This window comes from Astatotilapia calliptera, chromosome 12, assembly GCF_964374335.1.
Source record: "Astatotilapia calliptera chromosome 12, fAstCal68.1, whole genome shotgun sequence".
NCBI classification, from domain to species: domain Eukaryota; kingdom Metazoa; phylum Chordata; class Actinopteri; order Cichliformes; family Cichlidae; genus Astatotilapia; species Astatotilapia calliptera.
Genome location: NC_137433.1, coordinates 29,743,794 through 29,764,663, shown reverse-complemented (window position 1 = coordinate 29,764,663; position 20,870 = coordinate 29,743,794). Strand labels below are relative to the sequence as shown.

Here is a 20,870-nt window from a genome sequence, read left to right as displayed (position 1 = left end):
ACATAAAAATCTGCCTTGATTACATGCATAGGTAATCATGACACCTGAGAAAAAGCAGTTGAATGTCTGTTTGCAAATTCTTTGTATTTTAATAGACGTGGAAGTGGAGTCTCAGTTTTCACAGCACTGCAGTATTAAATGACTGATGACAAAATGTCACCCCAGAAAGCACGTTTTTTACAAGTATAAATCCAATACCCCCCACCCTACACACACACACACACACACACACACACACACACACACACACACACACACACACACACACACACACACACACACACACACACACACACACACGACCATGAAAGTGCTGTAAATGTGAGGATAAGACCTTGTGTGTAACATTACTTTCTTCAATGTACTGACTCTTGTGGCTCTCCAACACGGGCTATTGTGCTTGTTTGTCTGGAAGTCCGTTTACCCTCGTTTTTTGTTTACCCTTGGCTATATTATGTGAAACCAAATTGTGCCATCCCAGTTTGGTCAATCGAGGGGCTTTATCTGATAATCCATTACGCGTGGCAGCTCGACCTGCTGACACAGTGTCGACCACACAGGTGTATTCAGCGTTAAGGGTACTCTTGTTTGTTTACTAATAGAGGCATTTGTCACGACTGTTTACTGAGCTGTCGGCTGTAATTGCCCTTTTCCTTTTCCCCTGCTCTTTAACTGTAGCAGAAGGATTGTACCTAAGCTAATTAGATATTTTACGCACAGTAAGATGGAAATTACGCACTGACTGTTATGGTCGCAAACATGCTATTAAATAAATTGATGAGGATTTATTAATAAATACATAAAATATGTAATAATTATTACGATATATAATTATAAAATAAGATATTTTGGCGACTTTATTTTGTGACGCTCAGCTTGCACAACATCTGTTGTTTATGTACGCCATACAATACATGAGCCTAAGGCATTTTTCTAAACATTTCAGTATGTCCAAAAGAAACCATAGCCAGCATCTGGCACAGGGACTAGCTGAATGCTCAAGGAAAGCAGGTCTGAGGCAAGGAACACCTGCTGTAGCCTAATGGCGCCGTTACGCGCGGCACCACTGTTACACTTCAGAAAACCGTTAGTCTGCACCCGTTTAATCTCCGAGGACGCTGTTACTCCCTGGAGACCAAATAGGTGCATTTGATTGGGTCGAAAGTGTGAAACCGCGGCATGAAGAAACGCAGACCGGGAGAACGTCGAGTATATCAGCTCTAAATCAAATCATGCCCTCCTAGTTCTGCAGACGGAGCTTAGCTCATCGAGATGCAAAGAGACGGAAAAACGTTTGATGGTATTTGTCCCAACCAAGTGAGGCAAAAATGGACGAACGCTGTCACAAACAAAACGGTTTGAAATATTTGTCTTTTCACAAAACACAGAGCTTCTTTGTGCAGTGGGAAAGACTTTTATAGTGTTTTCTACCCACAGGATAAAGTGTTTGTGCCAAGAAGCAGCAGTCCCGTCACTGTGTATGTTGAGTTTCCATGTATCATCGAACAAGGTAAGCTCAACCTGACACAATGGGTGAATTTCAGGATTAGTGCCTTTAAGTCACTTTGAGCTCATAAATGCATTCAGGGGTCCCACTGTTTTCTTCTGTCGCAGCTTTCTCAACAATTGCATGGGATGATTTGGAAGAGGGTGTGCCCTCTATGAGACAGGAGAGAGACTCCTTCGGCTGTCAGGTGAGAAAAAAACACCGAAGACCAATGTTCTTTTAAAAAATGGACATCAGTTTTTGTCACATCTCCACGTAAATGGCATATCTTAAACGTAGCCATGTAAATCAACCCCTTTCCGACGGATGGAGATGTAGGATGGTGAGCAGAGCTGCAGGTCTGGATCACTCTGTTAATGTTTGACACGATGTGCTGGAATCCTACACGAATGTCATTGTACTTAACTCATGACACACACGCTAGAAAATGGTCCAGTCTTTTTCCACGAGCTGACACAGACAAGCGTAAGCTCATAACGCGACAACACGAAAACATATTGACTGAAATGTCAACTAATACATTTTCTGCTTTAACATCGTATTGCCCTGATTTTTCCTGGTGGGATTTCCAGGTAAAACTGCTATGCACCTTTTCGTTTTTCTTTTTCGTTTAAAATATTAAATCGAATTGTTTATATGAAATACTGATAAATGCTGATCGTCATTTTTATTTCCACACAGGAATTGGATGCAAATGACCAGGATTTTGGAGAATATGGGCTGGATTTCATGGCAGGTGAGAAAACTAAACCTTCCACACCGCTGGGGTGCTGCTCATCGCTATTGTTACTTTTATATTGACATGAATACAGTTAAAATCGTGCACCTCCAAAATCACGTTGGCTAAGTCCTTGGGTTCTTGTCTTCTCTGTCAGCTTCGCCTACAACCCTGGAGAGCAGTTTGTCTTCAGCTGAGCTGGTACCTTATCAAGGATATGTTATACCTCCCCTCACCCCTCAGCACAACCTTTCACCAGAAGACAGTCTGGTTAACTCATCTGCAGAAACAGGCAACCCACCTGCCCAGGATGGAGATTCCTGGAAAGGGATAGCAGAGTGTCATGGAAAGGCACTGGGACATAGCATAGCAGTCAACAAACAGGTAAGGTCTTATGGAGCATTACTGCACAATGTAAATGATGTACCGTAAATGGTGATACGAAGTTTGATGTAATTTGGACTATAATGGATCTAAATTGTGAAATTATAATTGTTAAAAATTATAATTATATTAATTATTTAGTTATATAAACCTATTTACCTGCTATAACATCCAAGACCTTATCCTGATCAGAACCCCGTTTGGTTTAAAAGGTATACAATGGAGATTTTGTGGAAAACCTACACGTATAGGTAAATTACACGTGCATTTGAAATAACTGTTTGTCCACATCTAAACACAAACTTAGTTATGCCAACATTAAAAAATAAAATAATTATTAAAGATGAACACATCACAGAAAATATTTTGCTTTGTGTGCTTGCAGCTCCATGAGTCCCTCCAAAGTCAACAAGATGAGATTGATTCTCTTGAAGAAAGAAACGTTCACCTCAGGCAGCTGGCTAATCGAGCAAAGCACCTAGCCTCTGTGCTTGAAGTAAGTTCAGAACTGTGAGAAGTCAAATCAGTATTTATCATGTATATGATGTAACCTCTTGGTTGTATTGTCATAAATTGTGTTTCAAACTTTTTAATCTTTAAACTTTTTAGTCTTTAATTTGGATCATTTTCTTTCAGAAATTGATGACAGTCAGAGACTCAAATGTAAAAGAACCAGTAATGCCTTATGGTGGTGACAAAACCTCACTGAGTCCTTGTAAGCGCCAGCGACTGGATGAAGGATATGAAACTGAATCCTCTGACTCAGTGGAGGACATGTTGAGGGATATTAGCACACGCTGCAATGCTGTACTTCACAGCAGCTCTACAGAAACAAGGCTGCAACAGGAATCAAAGACAATATCCATGTATGGTGCATTCTCAGGCCTGCAGACATCCATAGCTAAAGACAGCAACATGACTGTGGATGCAGCAGAAGCTGGAGAGAGTGTCTCATCTTTTAGGACCTCTGTCAGAGAACACAGCACTATAAGAACTCAGGTCTTTCCTCACGGACATGCCTTTACCTCAAGGACTCAGCAAGGAGGATACCGCTTTCGCTGGGTTCCCAAACAAAGCTGAAATGAGAGATCAGCAAATAAAGCTGGAGTTGTTATGTGGCTCTGATTAGTCATATGCAGATGCCCTAATTCTGTTGGGTGGACAGAAGTGTATGTGTGGGCTGCAACTGTTAATGCTTAACTTATAATCTATAGTGATATCTGTAAGTGATTCAGTGATGTCTTCCTCAGGTAGCTTGAAAGCTAATCATTCAGAGAAGAGGTGCTTAACAAAGGAAATTAAACTGCCCAAGCTGTTGTTTACATTGCGTTTTGGTTTACATAGTTTAATATTTGTTTATGTTTGCATCTCGCTATATATTTGTTGTCCTGGAAAATGCCAGTGATTTTACATATTTGGAAATAAAAATGTTTTTAAAACTGTAAAACAATGTGTACATTTTCATGTAGCTGACTCAAGTTTTTTTTTTTTTTAAGATGATAAGGGAGCTTAGGTGATAATTAGGCAAATGGAAATAAACTGTGAACTTTCCTTGTTTGAGCAGTGAAACAAATGTAACCCTATGACCTGCTTTAAGAAGCAGGGGCTTTGTCTCTGTCTGAGTGACTGTGTGGCCTGAAAGAGTGGACAGAGCATTGATGTAGTGCAGCCAACATCCTTGTTTATATCCTTTTTGGAAATGTAAACAGATTCTCTCTTTTTTGGGGGCTGTATTTCCTGACTTATCACTCTTATGAACCTGACTGCTAACACAATAGTTGTATAAACAGTATACCCTGAGGGAAAGACTTTAGCTGTGTCATCTATCTAAAAAAGCAAACAAACAGAAAATCGGATTTAACACACAAAAAACAAACCCAAACCACCATAAACCAGGCAAAAACAAAACAAAAAGGAAATTAAACCAAGAAGAAGAGATTAACTTATCTAAAGAGGATGTTACCTTTGAAAATCTTTCTTCCACCTCACTGTTGAAATCTTTAGCTGTAAGAACCTGGCTGGTACACAAGACATTTGGACAATCTCAGGTCAGGCACCTGTCTAAACTTCCACAACCAGGGCCTGTTTGTTTTACAGCAGTGAAGGCAACAGTGCAGACCCTTGACTGGGGACAGTTTACAGTACTGACACTCCTGCTGTCATGAACACCGCATTTAACACAGCGAGTGCAGATAAGAAAAACCTGATAGCGAGATGGAGAACTGATTAACACAGGCCTGACTATTTATTTAAAGACCATGGAAAGTTACACCACCAAGGGAAGTTGAGGTGCATTTAACCGATAAATAACTCATAGCAAATTTATACTTAAAGACCACTTGACTGATGTTTTTTTTAAATCCAGCTTTATACTGGCTTTGCATTACAGAGAAACTTTTTACATCAATTTAGTCATTGCAAAAGAAATGTGGTGTTTAACTTTCAAGAAGAAACTTAATGATGAGGAGAGTGAGGTGTGGCAGATTCTTACATCTGACCTGTCCAGCTGCTTCTAAATAGATGCAGATAGCCCAATAATAATTATCTAGTTAAACCATCCTACTTCCCTTGTTACATTCTGGCCAACCTTGGCCACAATCTGATGCTTAATGTCAAATTTCAGCCACTTTATTATAGAAAACATCTGCACGTGTGCTGAGCTCGACATCCAGCCGGGCCTTGAGCCACTTTTACAGCAAACAAATGCTTTTGTATCTGATCAGCACCGCTGGTGAGAGCATGGCACAGGGCAAAGCATTGTATAAGCTGGCTGTGACACTTTTGACCTGTTAAGCTACCGCCAAACTGCGGGGAACAATGCGGGAGGAGAAAGGAAAATACAGACACAATGCGTTTCTAAGGTGACTAAACTCAAACCTGGAGAGAGGCTGCAAGCCCGACGGAGTCCAGCGGGAAAAATACGTATTGTTCCTGTGGTGGGATACAGACGTGTAAGGTTCTGGGCAAATGAAAGCTAATTCACATTTAACTCATTTAAAAAACTTAAATGAACTGGCTAAATAAAATATTACATGAAAATGTCGGCTGTTTAAATTTGATACATTTTATACTGATGAAAAAAACAAAACCAAACTAGTTTAACCATTTTTATTTTATGAATGAGAACTGGATGGATTTAGATTATAGTGCTATGTGGTAATTTTGTTTGCTCTGCCACAGATTTGTGAATTTTCCAGGTTAAAAGTAAAAATAACAAACACTGAGCCGTTTGTTGTTGTTGTTGTTGTTGTTGTTTCTGTTGGGCGTGATGATAAATTAAAGGTTACTGTGGGTTGTTTCTGTGGGACTCTATGACAGCCCGATGGAGCACCTGGCGCACTGTCCCGGGCTCGCACTCGAGGTGCGAGAGCATATGGAAGTGGCAGGTGGCAAGAACGTGCGTGCTCTCGCGCCGTTCGGCCCACTTAGCGCCAGAGCAGCTCCTCATTAAACGGTGTGGCCCGCGGATACAGGGCCTTTACCCGCAAAACACGGCCACTGATTGCCCACCAGAGGAGCTGTTACAGGTTTATGACAACGCATTAAATCCAATCAGTAAAATCTGCAGTTTGCGGAGTGTTTATTAGTATGTGTTGTCAAAATTTGCTGATGTTTGAATTCACTTCCAAACATCTAAAACAACTTATTAGGCCTACAATTTAGCAATAAATAAATATATAAATAATAATAATTGTATTTCTTAACATGCTAAATATTTAAGGCTATTCGGTCTCAGTTCTCGTTTTGGCATGTTTTCAGGATTTGTAATTTATGATTTACTTACAATAAATTTTCGTGTGCTTTAAAGGTGCCAATCTGCACGATCCTACCTCTTTCCTAATGTAACTAGCCGATAATCATCATTAGCCTTTATATTTAAAATTATGCTTTCTTCAGCGACATAACAAGCTGAATATAAGCCTGCATCTGTAAACCATGTGATTAAGTGTGCAAACTGACACCACCCTAAAGAAATAAAGGTGAAGTAGTTTGTCCTTGTCTAAGTTAGGACATCAACTGATAACACGCAGCCACCTCCACCTTTATAACATTACCGCGTTGTTCTTTTCTTTTTCTTTCTTTGTCTGTTTGTTTCCATTAGAAACCAGGACGCGAAGGGAATCCCTGAATAGGAGCGAGTCTATAGGCCGCTTAATTAAAAACAGGGGGGAAATGGACCTAACTGCCAATAGCACAGCAGAGGACTTTGCTTCCCGCTCCGGCGTCCGCCCAGTGAGAGTATATAGGAGAGGAGACAACAGGTGCACCAGGCATGACCGGTCAGTGTCCTCACTTGGGCTGAGATAGGGAGGACTGAGATAGTGGGGACTGGGGCATGCTTAAATGAAGGAAATGGAAGATGCGCCTGAAACGCTGGAGTGAAGATTCACGCAGATGGGTAAGTAAGTTATAACATAGTTGCGGGCAATTAAAATAGCCTCAGTAGAGCAGTCAAGACATGTTATATGTTACTTAGGATCGGTTGCTGTTGCTGCTACCAGGCAACTCAAACACTAAACACAGGGACTCTTCCTATTTGGGTTCTTCTAACCACAGCATGTGCTACGTATAGTGGTGTAGAAAAAACAAACAAAAACCCAAAACACACAGTCACTTATATTAATTGCAGCATACTTGAAATAGTCCTCACCTTGGTGAATAACTCTTTGAAAGCACAGACTAAGATGTTAGAAACTAGTTTCACGTGATGATGAGCTGAGCTTGTGGTGTTTTTGTTTTTATGATCAGGAGGAGGATGTTGCGAGATTTTACAGGAAAGCGGCACTTTCCCTTCAAGGTAAGAGGGGGAACTAAAGTGAAACTGGCATTAAAATAATCAGAAATGTTCCCGCTTCATTTGTTGGGTGCCTCCTTCCTCTTTCTGATCTTGCAGTGTCAGTGCGGCAGTGTACTGCTGCTGGCTGTGCTATTTGACTGACAGCTGTCAGCTGCACTCCTCACTGCTACTGTCAACTCACCTGAAACATGTTTGCCGACACTGCCACGTAACCCGCTTCTTATTATATTATAGTATATAATAAGAAGTCAGCCGAGAGTAAAGCTGGGAGACAATTCTACATTTTGCATACTGATAAATGAGCAGCTGGACGTCGGTACAGCAGTCAAATCCACGCATTTGCATTTACATGGACAGATGTGTTGTGACTGGTTGGGTGGCAGTGTAATGTTAGCTGACGTTTCTTCAGCCAGCTCACACTGCTCTGCTACTTTAACAGTTACATTTCACTGTGGGTCACACTAATGGCTCAAAAGCCATTCAATATGACTTTTAAATGTTTGCAAACTCTGCAAAGAAAATATCATTTTTTTTATTATAAGGACAGAAGGTGAAGTTGAATTGTGGGTGGCTGGAAGGCAGTGTCTTGTTAGCTGGTAGTTTCTTCCTGTGCCAGCTCACCTGCTGCTGCCCTCCAACTGTCCATTTAATCCACACCAACAGTGATGTCTGTAGTCACCCTTCACTGCTATCAGTACTAAGATGCGATTCATTGATTCTATTGTCTATTTTATATTATTTTCTCATAGCCATAAATATTCAGAAAAATCAACTACAGCACCATATTTAAGGAGATGGCCTTAATATCAATGCATTAACATTAGCAGGTAATTTGTAATGTGATTTAATTATTCAGTTAAGAAAGACGCTTAATACCCACAACACAGGACATCTAAATGAAAAATCTTAAAGTCATTAGTTAAAACAAATACTTATGAGAGCTTTTTATTGTTTGATAGATGCTGCACAGTTTGCTGGGCTCAAATCAGTCAAATCAGGCTCAATTAATTTGCTTCCTCTTAAAAAAGATTTTAATGTAAACACTGGAGAGATGAAAAGAAGGAAAGCTGAACATTTCAAAATGCCAACAACTGAAAAGCTAAATAACCACTGCAGCTGCAGCAGTGGTCATTTTAAGAAATGCTCATCACTGACCACAGGATAAACACCCCCACATACACTCATTTACACACACGCACACACACTCTGACTTGCATTGCATCACGGTGATTGCCTGATATTTTCATCTTGCATCTTTCTGGAATGACAACCCTCTCCAAGCAACACTCGCTGTCAACAGTTCAGTCCTTCCTGGCTGCCACAGCTCAGGAAACACAGACATAAAGCAGTGCTATGTCCAGTACCGATCACTAGGGGCCATCATAGCTCCACTCGTTTCTTTAGGATGATTTCCCGCACCATCGCTGTGACCTCTTCTCTGATGCTTTCCATGGGCTCGTCTGTTCGCCAGAATCGAACCACCTTCCCTTCTGGGTTCACCAGAAACTTCCAGAAGTTCCACTTTGGAATTTTCTTCACAGAATCTGAAAAACAAACAAGATGTCGCAGAACAGTCGTTAATGCTACATTTCTTTCTTTTTAATTTATCTTATTTTTAAGCAATCTTTAAAGTTGTTTGCCCAAGATGGGCAGCAACAAGTAATTCAGTTTCCATATAGTGAAACAAACTATTACACACTGAAGACAAAAAAATGTTCCTCAAAGGTAAAACCAGGATAAAACAGAGACAGACACATCAGGGTCTAAAATATGCTTAAAAACACTGACAGTTAGGTAGATTACAGGATGCTAAAATACCAAATGCCTTAATTTAATAACTTAATAGCAGAGTACCACGACGACAGAAAAAGTTACTTCCTAACAGAAGTGGACACTATCAAATCAAAATAATACATGCATAAAAAAAATTATATTAAATAAATAAAATAAGAATAAAAGAAAATACCTACACAAGCCTATAGTATCATTTCAATATTATATAATTTGATAGTGCAGTGAAAAATGTATGTGTTGTAACTGAAAATCAAGTGAAAACCTAATACTAAAAAACTCAAATGTGCATACTTATGTTCATATGCTGTAATAGCATTAATTCAAATGATAAATTCCCCTTGGCTACTGCTAATCATTATAGCTCACCACGACTGTTGTGTTACTGTATATTAATAATATTAACTGTAACTGTAAAAATACAGCTAATTAATAAAACCAGATTCTAATGCATGGAGCAGAATGTCAGTTCTGCTGCTTTACAAACATAAATGAAGTTGCTACTTAGCAGATATGACACTGAATTGATTAAATTTTATACCATCAAGTCTTGTAATCACAGAATAGATCAGAACCATACTTTATATTCCAGTTACCTCTGGAGTTCATAGACTTGTTCTGCAGGTCTTCTTTCAGGTGCATCATGTTCATAAAAACTCATTAAATTACCCTGGGGTGATTGAAAAATACAAAACTTTACGTTCAGCTCCACATTTTACAACAGTAACAGATTATTTTCCTCTCAGATGAAGTAAAAGTAGGCTTTGCCTAATCTTGTTTGGTTTTAGACTATCAACACTTGTACCTGGAATACAGGTGAGACCAATTGTTAAGTATTTGAGGTTTGGCGACAGCTCCAAATTTGACTTCCTTCCATCATTAAATACATCCTGCACTTGGAGCAGGTATAAATATGTAATCAGCGTTTCTGTGATCTCACTCAGTGATCCCACAGTCATGATATTCGTTAAAAGTCTTTCTCCCAACCTGTGAGGAATTTGAAAGCAGGGTCAGCCTCTGATCCCATTATTTTGATCTTGCTGAAGAAAGGAAAGGTAACACCGTAGGCTGACTTGGCGAAAGCCTCGATGTCCCGGCTGGTTCCGGTCTCCGTATCCCCGAACTGTCCGCAGGGAAAGGCCAGGACGTTGAAGTGAGAGGTGCCCAGCTCCCGGTGGAGCTCCTGTAGAGACTTGTAGTTCGCCTCCGTCTGCTGGCAGTAACTCGCCACGTTTACAACTAAGGACGCCTGCAAAAGAGGGGATTAGGAGCAGTGCACAGTTATTTTAAAAAGCTCTTAAAAATACGCACTCTGCAAATAAATCAAGTCTAAACTGACACGGGGAAAGTTAAACAGTTAAACGGGTTTATTCTCAGTCTGAAACGACGGCTGATGATGTGGACATACTTTTCCTCGGTACTTCTCCAGAGAAATCGTCCTGCCCTTCGCGTCCTTCACCTCGAAAGAATAAAAATCCTTCGGTTTTCTGGGTTTCACCAGCTGGGTCTGCAGAAGAAATAAACACCCCACACCCACCGTCATGCTCAACAGCACAGTTAACTTTTTCGCTTTTGGGTTGGAGGACCTGGTAGGATAACCTCCCAAAGCCTCCATCTTGGAGGGGAAAGAGCAAACCGTAGCTTGAACTGGGGCTCTCCTTCCAGAAGTTCTGGGGCGGATCAGAGGAAATAGTCGCGTTAAGCTGGACGGAGAAACGGTGAAAGCGACTATACCGGAAACTCAGCAGCAAAATAAAACTAATAATAAGTGAACTTTACATGTAAATACTCGACTTTCAGCTACACTACAGAATCCTATATAGGCCGACTACAGGGTCAGCTGAAAATATATTTTTTTTAAAAACAAAACAAAACAAAACAAACAATGCCTTATGTTTTAGTTTTGTTAGGTGTGTTCAATATAAAAAGCATAAGACGGAATTAATATTGAGACTGATGTCTATATCACTTGTTTTTAATGTTGGAAAACATTAAAAACAGAAATCGGGAACTTATTATTATTATTATTATTATCATTATTATTATTATTATTATTATTATTATTATTATTATTATTATTATTATTATTATTATTATTATTAATAATAATAATAATAATAATAATAATAATATCATCATCATCATCATCATCATCATAACAATAATAAACATGCCTGAATGCTCAGTGCAGATTATTAGCACTAGAGGAACCTCAGCAAACACTTAACCAAACTTTACAGTGGTTTCCTCAGTAATCACTGTAAAGCATTTAAATAACTACAGAATCTTCATCTGCTATGAAAGGTTTCAAAAAATTAAGAGGAAGTTAGGCTCTTAATAGATTAGTTTCTAATGATATAAAGTTACTGTTTAGTACATTTTAAATAACCTTATTTTGAGATGGTATTAAAAAAAACAATTGTTATTTGTCTGCTCAGGGACAATACGAGGCCCATGAAGTCACATACAAATGCTTCAGGAGGCGGATCATCCAGAGGCGCTGCAGAGAAAGCCCTGTTGCAAGTACCCCACTGGCCCCTGGGCGGCAGTGTGAGCCAAGCTTCGAGTTTGATACCATCTGTCAGAGGCTGGAGCTCGATTCTCCACCGAGAAAGCATGAACCGGGACAGGGAGTCCTACCAGGAAAAATCCAAGGTATTAAACAACACACAGAAGTTCAGTAATAATAATAATGCAATACTGATGCCAGGCATATTCACATAAGTTAGGTCATTAAAAGTGTGATTAAACTCAAAAATTACCCGAAGTCAGGTTTTAAACGACTGATTTTTAGAAGAGGGGAAAAACGACTGATTCAGGATTTAAAGCATAATGTGTATGTCATAAAAATGCAACAATGTTTGTGTAATTTGGATAAATATTTTGGTTTAAAAAACTCCAACCAACTTTATCCTGCCACATGAAGACCCTAGTCACCACTGGGGACTGTACCCAAGCTATTGGTGTTGCACTTGAACAGCATATTTATGATTCAGCTGGGTAACACTGTTCTTATATGACACTGCTGATTTTAAAATGCACGGGCATGCACTCCCCTAGGCCCATATCTAGAAACAATATTCATTCTTTTTAATCTTCACCAGGTGTATCATCATACTGACACAGTACATTTTTACCTGAGAGCTGTTGGACGTTTTCTATGATGTCATTTGATTTCACCAGAGGCAGCACTGGTGGGAGGCTCGTCTCACTCTGAGTCTGTTAAGTTGGTGAACACAGAGTGCACGATCGCTGCAAAGACACGGCCTGCTGCAGAAAATGCCCCACAAGAGGTTTGTTTAAGGAAGCTGCACTTCCTCATTTGTGTCTGTGTGTGGTTGTGATGCAGTAGTTTGAGGGGGATGCTAAACTGATTTCTGCAAGTCATCGTCTCATACACGAACATAGAAGTTTTCATTTAAAAGTGAAAAAAGTCAGAGAGTTTTATATGTGTGTGGTTTCCAAAAGTTGCTCGAAGTGAAATAAAATAAAAGAACACAATCAGTTTGATATAAGAATAATAAAATGTTATTATCCTATCAGAGATGGTGGTGTGGTGGCTAGCTCATCTGCCTCACAGGATGAAGGTCCTGGGTTTATGTAGAGTCTGGGGCCTTTCTCTGTGAAGTCCAAAGACATGCAGTGGGTGATTGGTTATTCTGAATTGATTTTAACTGTGAATACTTTTTCTTGTCTTGTGTTATGGCCCTGCAACAGATCGATGTATAAAGCATATAAAAAAGTAAATCTGCATATATTGCTAATGCTAACTTTCAATGATATGCTAATTTTAGATATTTTTGAAACCTGAATAGTAATAATTCTTTTCCCTTTTTTGGTTTTGTTTTACAGCGATGGGTATGGAGACCTGCAGTTCAAGAACCTGAAAATCTCAATCGCTCAGGTAGATCATGTTTCTACACAGCAAAATCTCCAGTGTTAATTTAACACTGGAGATTTTGCTGTGTATGAATGATTGTGTGAATGATCTCTGGACTGATACTACATGATGTCATACTGGGGAACCCAAATACATACTTTGATCACGCTGCAGTTTTTTTTCCGCTTTGTTTTTTGAATGCTGGATGATGTAATTATAGGTTTACTTTATCAGACTGCACACCAGTTTTTGAAGTCTGGAGAAATTTGGTAGCGTACAAAGACAACAAAGATAACATCTGGAATAGCAATAAGGAAGAAAAGTTTGAAAGAAATCACGTGTTAAATTCTCTTGACACTTTATTCACATTTAGGCACTTTAGCAGTCATCACTAGTTTCAACACGTTCTAGTTTAATGCAACGAGTGCTTAATGCACATCAATGTGGATGCTTGCTGCAACTATTGATTCATGTCAAAAACACGACACAACAAAGAAAGTGTTTGAAAATTAATGGATTAACAGCAGATGTACAATGTATGTTTTGTAACAATATCTTTTAAATTATATTTTTATCATTGAAGGTTATGATGAAAGAAAATATGATCTTCAGCCATTTGCCACTCTGAACAAAGCCACTCTGAGCCTGCACGGGAAGTCAGTGGTTAAGTTGGGTGCACCATCACTGCTGAATGATTACTGTAAGAGAAAATGAAGCCCTAAATGACTTTTACAAATACTGTTTTTTTGCTTCTGTACACCACCACAGTAGATGTTTCTTTCCAAGCTCCTTAGACTACAATGACCTGGGTGACTGAGAACCTTCACAGACACCACAGTAGACTGTAAAACAATCCAAATGTGGCTGAAATGTAGTTTTCAGCTTAAATTCATTGGGGTTAATAATGCTTTGCATTAGCTGTTTAGGAATTATAGTCACTGTTATAAATAATCTAATTTTTAAAGGGTCAGAAGTAATTGAACAAACTAATAATCCTTTGCATTGCATTAATTCTGCCTGAAGTCTAGAATGCATGGACATGATTAAAGGTGGTGCTTCCTCCCTTGAGATGCTCTGCTGGGCCTTTACTTCACCACTGTTGGTTGGTGCTTATTTGTGGGCTTATTTGCATTTAAAACTGATAAGCATGCTGTTCTGGATTAGGATCAGGTGACACGTCTTCTTCTATCAGTATTGGGCCATTAAGAAGTTGTACATCTACGTGCTATAACATTTCCATCATGTTTGACGAATGATGGTGGTTGTGTTGGGGTGTGCTGGTGAAATTTCATTATTTTAAATAGCGTAGCCATATGGGCAACAAAAATACAACCTGGAACATCTGCTACTTGTTTTTTTTTCTGAAAAATACTTACTGAAAACACTTTGGTGGATATAACAGATTTAACAAAAAAAAAAAATGTTTATAATTAAGGCTCATCCTGTTCATCAATAATTTATGCCTACGATATAGTCCTCTGTAGTCCTTTGTTTTTGCAACTTTGTCATTTCAGACACTAACCTTCTCGACTGCAGCTGTAGTGGCATGGTTGCATTAGGACTCGGCTCTTCAGTTTACATTTGGAATTCAGAAACTCGTGGTCTGGTTGGACATCTGGACCTGAGTCCACAATCAGGATGCCGATATCGTCAGTCGGTCTCGTCTCTGTGCTGGAGCACAGATGGAAGAGCCCTCAGTATCGCGACTAGACGAGGGGAGATACAGGTAAATGAGCTCATAGAGGTTGGAAACTTATTCAAACCAAATGTGGTATGGGGGGCTCTGTGAGAAGGGAAGTGTCATATTTACTGAATCAGCAGGATGACTGTTTGTGGTGTCTTTGTCTCTCTTTGACTCTTTAGTTGTGGGATGTCGAACACAAGCAGAACATGAGGTTTCTGCTGTCACACCTGGCTGTGGTGAGAGCGCTTTCTTGGAAACAGCAGTTACTTAGCAGGTACCCATTTGGTTTGTTCTGGTATTTAAAGAAGGTGCTGCTTAATAATGAAATGGAAAAGATTGACCAATTTGGAAATTATGCTAAATAAATGAATGAATAAACAGGATAGATAGGCTTAGGATAAGAGCTAAAGGCATACAGCTTTATCTCTTTAATAGAAGAAATGTAGATGAATTAGTCACGGACAGGGTAGGAGACACTTAATCAATAAAAGTGTCCATAAAAGCAGTGTTTTTTCTGACAGTGGATCTGTTCTTGGACATATCTGTCACCTTGACCCACGGGCTTTCACACCTCTGGTAGGTGCAACCACCCAGAGGGAGGGGGTCTGCAGTCTGCAGTGGTCACCAGGAGGCAAATGGCTGGCCAGCGGCTCCACAGAAGGCCTTCTCCATATCTGGGATGATGACATCATGGGAAAAAAAATGTCAAGTCAGCCAATAATGACAGTGAAGCAGCCCAGTGCTGTGAAGGTCTGTGTACTTGGATTTGGAGGCTAAAAGTAAACTGTTTGGCATTTTTAAAGGCTGACACAGCCAGAGTTACAGAGTTTGAGCAGACGTCAAAGCAGTTAAATGTGAATAAGAGGCTAATGGTTTTAATGTGTAAGGATTTTGGGTTAGTAAACAGAGATTTAAAAATGCTGTTAATGTATCCACCTTTGTGTGTGTTATTTTGTTAGGCAATGGGGTGGTGCCCATGGCAGGGAAACATTATTGCTACAGGAGGGGGATGGAAAGATGGTGAGCTGAGAATCTGGGACACACAATCAGCATCTTGTGTTACTTCTGTGCAAACAAATTCACAGGTGCTTGAGAATTACAGTATTGTGGATATTTTTGTTTTGCTGTATTTAAAAATGCTGGATAAACTATTACTATTTACCCTCATTTGCAGATCTGTTCTCTACAATGGGCTGAAAAGAAGAGATATCTGGTTACAGGTCATGGCCTACCTCATCACAAAGTCACATCTTGGGTGTGGGAGTTTCACTCTCTCAGCCCCATTTACCAGTTCACAGGTTAGAAAACCAAAAAACACACAAGGCTGTTCTACATTACTATAACCTTTTTATTAATAAAGTAAATAATTCTGTTTAATGCAACGTTAAATTGTATCAGCACTGCTGTCTGATACTATCTCAACTTAGTCTCAACACATTGACAACACACTCATAGGAACAAATGTTGTTGCGTCAATAACACAGTGAGTAATATTCTCACAGAAGCAGTTGTTGTCAGTGCAGCAGCTCTGTCACCTACCACTAATGTCTTTAATGGCCATCGTGTGCTGAGTGATTCGTGTTCTGGGCTTCCCTCTAGTGAATATGAAACTAAGGTTGCTAGTTTTAATATGAGCTGTCTCACTGTCCTGTAGTATTGTGAGCTGGTGTTAGAAAACCAATACTTACGGCTTAAGGGGGGAAAAAATGAGAAATAAACCGCTAACAGAAATGCTAAATTCCTGTTTTTTCTGGTCAGGGGGGCTCAAACCAAGCACTGAATGCAAAAGACACTTTTACTGAAAACCCACTAATATGTAATATTGAATAATTTTACTTAATAAAAAAAATGATCAAGTAATTTTCAAAATTTACTTTTTTTAATTTAAGTTTTTTTGTACTTTTATATTTTAAATGAAAACTTGACGGTCATTCTGCACTATTTTTCAGAAGTGTAATTACTGATATCAACCCTTGTGGTAAAGTCCTATTCCCATAGGAATACTGGTTATGATAAGATAGGGAAATTGACTTGTTTTCATAATGGAAAAAAACAAACAAAAACAAAATAGTGTAGCTCCCATTGAGTTGCACCAATGCAGGCCGTTATTCTGTAGGCAGATTTTTAGTCACCATTTTCTTGGTTAACCACAGTCATAAAGTCCCCCTTCTCATTTTTGCCAATAAGGCTCTGATTGACTCAGTTGTACTGGCAAACAAGGAGAAGTTGTTACTGAATGAGATGCTTGTTTGAATCACAGACAAATATGTGCGAAGTGAGGTTTGGAACAGAGTGCTTATATTGTTTAGTTTTTGGTATTATCTATTTTTTCCATTTAACTTCACGTTGCTTTTATTTCATTATCTCCTGAATCCAAGATGTCTGTCAACTTTTCTTTCTAATCCTGGTTTTTGATGTGTGATTCCATCAAAAAACATAAAAATGTAAAAAGGCATTATAATCAAGGTAGTACAATTCAATATTAATTCCCTGTTAATGTGGCATTTTCTTACTACTTATAGCAACAACAAGAACTGATTTTCAGTTCTTTTAAATAATAATTTTTTTTCTTTTTCTTTTTTTAACCAGGTCACTCTGATCGAGTCCTTCACTTGGCCTTAAACCCTGACAATTCTCAGATTTTCTCCACCGGTGCGGACCAGCGCTTTCACATCTGGGATTTGTAGTAACCAGCGTCATGGAACCGTGACATTCATATTGATAATAAAGTTCTTTAGCATCTGGTTAGAAATAGGTATACAATTGATTACCACATAAGTACACATTGCTGCTTTCTTGGCAATTGTGTCATAGAGACCACACATTTCCCTCCCATGATGTCAACCACAATTCGAAGCCAGTTTACCACCAGCTCACACCTTTTGTCATGCATCGTGCATGCCGGTAGCACAGGTTTCCTGTTTTAATGGCTAGACGACATGAATCTTTTGTATAGTTATGATATGACAGATATGCCATACTGACTACTATCATATGAAAGGTAACAAAAGACAGACATGGGACATGTTTTAGTGTACACATATATGAAATAGCTCAGCACCAACAGTTGAAATCTGCTGCTGCTGACTTAAGGCTCATCAGCATTTATTTGTTCTGTATGTGAGTTCACTTTGAGTTTGTTGTGTTTTTATTTATATTACATTTTGATATGTCTTCATTGTAAATTTTGACTTCCTGAAATTTTTTTTAATTATATTTTGCACAATGAAATCAAATTTAGGAACCTAATAGTAGAATACACTCTGTAGCCTAAGGTAGCTTTTATTCTTGCCCCAATGATATGAAACATCCCTACTACCTATTTTACCTAGAAATAGAGTGAAAGCTTTGTGGTTTGTTTTAAAAGTTATGTGTTTAGTAGTTAAATCACTTAGACTTAAGTTAAATGTAAAATGAAGCAGAATAGATTTCTGCTTGAAAAGACTTTGTGTGTGAGCATATGCGCTGCAAAATTTGACTTGCAAGAGTGTGACCAGAGAAGATTTAAGAGAACAGTTTGTGCAAAAGCACTGTGGTGAAGACTTCCTTTATAAAAACAGAGCAAGACCCCCCCCCTCTACATGAGTTATTTCTTATAGGTTATATGTTCACAGTCACACTGAGATGTCGGAGCAAACGTGCAATGACTGAGGTTGGTTTATATAGTCCCTGTAACCTCAGATGTCTGCAAAGTCTAGCCTACGCTGTTCCACTTTTGACTAAGATAAGGGTCAAGATGAATAATGTCAACACTCAACTGAAAGCAGCAACATGCCTCAAGTGCAGTCTGAAATGAAGCCCAGTCAGCAAAGAAACTGAAATTTTAAAAAAAGAACTGAGAAGAAATCTGCATAAGTTGTGTTTCTCTGTGAGCTTACTGCTTTGCAAATATGCTGGCCTTTAATGCAAGGTCAAAGTCATGATGGCTCCACTCAGCTGAAACTGGCGGCACAAAAAGGGTCAACATATTCTGCGTCCCTTATGTAAAATGTTGTACACTGAAAGGAAGTAATTCCTAATTGACATACAGTGGCTTGCAAAAGTATTCGGCCCCCTTGAACTTTTCCACATTTTGTCACATTACAGCCACAAACATGAATCAATTTTACTGGAATTCCACGTGAAAGACCAACACAAAGTGGTGTACACGTGAGAAGTGGAACGAAAATCATACATGATTCCAAACATTTTTTACACATAAATAACTGCAAAGTGGGGTGTGCGTAATTATTCAGCCCCCTTTGGTCTGAGTGCAGTCAGTTGCCCATAGACATTGCCTGATGAGTGCTAATGACTAAAGAGAGTGCACCTGTGTGTAATCTAATGTCAGTACAAATACAGCTGCTCTGTGACGGCCTCAGAGGTTGTGTAAGAGAATATTGGGAGCAACAACACCATGAAGTCCAAAGAAAACACCAGACAGGTCAGGGATAAAGTTACTGAGAAATTTTAAGCAGGCTTAGGCTACAAGAAGATTTCCCAAGCCTTGAACATCCCACAGAGCACTGTTCAAGCGATCATTCAGAAATGGAAGGAGTATGGCACAACTGTAAACCTACCAAGACAAGGCCGTCCACCTAAACTCACAGGCCGAACAAGGAGAGCGCTGATCAGAAATGCAGCCAAGAGGCCCATGGTGACTTTGCACGAGCTGCAGAGATCTACAGCTCAGGTGGGGGAATCTGTCCATAGGACATATGTCTGTGAAGGTTCTCAGTCATCCAGGTCATCGTAGTCAAAGGAGCTTGCAAAGAAAAGCGTCTGGACTTCTTTAAGTTGCTTGAAGACGTTTCACCTCTCATCCGAGAAGCTTCCTCAGTTCTAAGGTCAAATGGTGGAGAGTCCCAGATATAAGCCTAGTGGGAGTGACCCCCCACAGAGGGACAAAAGGACCCCCTGATGATGTCAGGGGGTCCATAGGACAACTATTAGTTGTGCACTGCACAAAGTTGGCCTTTATGGAAGAGTGGCAAGAAGAAAGCCATTGTTAACAGAAAACCATAAGTCCCGTTTGCAGTTTGCCACAAGCCATGTGGGGGACACAGCAAACATGTGGAAGAAGGTGCTCTGGTCAGTTGAGACCAAAATGGAACTTTTTGGCCAAAATGCAAAACGCTATGTGTGGTGGAAAACTAACACTGCACATCACTCTGAACACACCATCCCCACTGTCAAATATGGTGGTGGCAGCATCATGCTCTGGGGGTGCTTCTCTTCAGCAGGGACAGGGAAGCTGGTCAGAGTTGATGGGAAGATGGATGGAGCCAAATACAGGGCAACCTTGGAAGAAAACCTCTTGGAGTCTGCAAAAGACTTGAGACTGGGGCGGAGGTTCACCTTCCAGCAGGACAACGACCCTAAACATAAAGCCCGGGCAACGATGGAATGGTTTAAAACAAAACAAATCCATGTGTTAGAATGGCCCAGTCAACGTCCAGATCTAAATCCAATCAAGAATCTGTGGCAAGATCTGAAAACTGCTGTTCACAAACGCTGTCCATCTAATCTGACTGAGCTGGAGCTGTTTTGCAAAGAAGAATGGGCAAAGATTTCAGTCTCTAGATGTGCAAAGCTGGTAGAGACATTTCCTAAAAAAAGACTGGCAGCTTTAATTGCAGCAAAAGGTGGTTCTACAAAGTATTGACTAAGGGGGCTGAATAATTACGCACACCCCACTTTTCAGTTATTTATTTGTAAAAAAACGTTTGGAATCATGTATGATTTTCGTTCCACTTCTCACGTGTGCACCACTTTGTGTTGGTCTTTCATGTGGAATTCCAGTAAAATTGATTCATGTTTGTGGCTGTAATGTGACAAAATGTGGAAAACTTCAAGGGGGCCGAATACTTTTGCAAGCCACTGTATCTATAGCTCAGGATACTCACTACAGTATCCACCACTCGGCAAGTGTGTGAATCTAGATGTGACTTAGGGGGACTGTTTACAATTCTAGTGTTTGCTTTATGTTACAAAAACTACTATGTCTGTGATGAAGTGCAAACATATGGGGGGAAAAATAGAAAACATTTTTTAAAACAAATTCCCATTGACTACAGTAGTGAATGTATACTTCAACCTTACGTCATTCTTAATTTCTTCCATAATTTT

The 20,870-nt window shown here is 39.5% G+C and overlaps 3 protein-coding genes across 5 annotated transcripts; 2 read left to right on the top strand and 1 right to left on the bottom strand.

The window, feature by feature from the left end:
* Positions 1 to 785: 785 nt before the first annotated feature.
* mcidas (multiciliate differentiation and DNA synthesis associated cell cycle protein) lies at positions 786 to 4,056 on the top strand. The gene is made up of 7 exons (XM_026188177.2): positions 786 to 1,356; positions 1,438 to 1,510; positions 1,615 to 1,694; positions 2,189 to 2,243; positions 2,383 to 2,609; positions 2,995 to 3,105; positions 3,246 to 4,056. Exons 1-7 carry the CDS (start codon positions 1,273 to 1,275, stop codon positions 3,687 to 3,689), a joined length of 1,074 nt encoding a protein of 357 aa, XP_026043962.2. The 5' UTR covers positions 786 to 1,272; the 3' UTR covers positions 3,690 to 4,056.
* Positions 4,057 to 6,655: 2,599 nt separating this feature from the next.
* Positions 6,656 to 18,334, top strand: LOC113034236 (cell division cycle protein 20 homolog B). Of its 3 annotated transcripts, none has more exons than XR_013912732.1 (12): positions 6,656 to 7,008; positions 7,359 to 7,407; positions 11,637 to 11,853; positions 12,382 to 12,491; positions 13,051 to 13,102; positions 13,662 to 13,778; positions 14,593 to 14,804; positions 14,942 to 15,036; positions 15,284 to 15,512; positions 15,722 to 15,782; positions 15,937 to 16,060; positions 17,352 to 18,334. XR_013912732.1 is itself a non-coding variant. In XM_026188637.2 (12 exons), the coding sequence occupies exons 2-12, from the start codon at positions 7,366 to 7,368 to the stop codon at positions 17,447 to 17,449; spliced, it is 1,422 nt and encodes a 473-aa protein (XP_026044422.1). In that variant the 5' UTR covers positions 6,665 to 7,008; positions 7,359 to 7,365; the 3' UTR covers positions 17,450 to 18,334. The 3 variants fall into 3 exon arrangements, 1 of the variants encoding a protein (XP_026044422.1); XM_026188637.2 differs by having other exon boundaries at positions 6,665 to 7,008; positions 15,722 to 15,847; XR_013912733.1 differs by lacking the exons at positions 15,937 to 16,060; positions 17,352 to 18,334 and having other exon boundaries at positions 6,660 to 7,008; positions 15,343 to 15,512; positions 15,722 to 15,847.
* gpx8 (glutathione peroxidase 8 (putative)) lies at positions 8,327 to 11,069 on the bottom strand. Its single transcript, XM_026188636.2, has 3 exons — positions 10,607 to 11,069; positions 10,186 to 10,447; positions 8,327 to 8,951 (listed from the first exon to the last, which is right to left on the bottom strand). Exons 1-3 carry the CDS (start codon positions 10,811 to 10,813, stop codon positions 8,788 to 8,790), a joined length of 633 nt encoding a protein of 210 aa, XP_026044421.1. The 5' UTR covers positions 10,814 to 11,069; the 3' UTR covers positions 8,327 to 8,787.
* Positions 18,335 to 20,870: the final 2,536 nt, after the last annotated feature.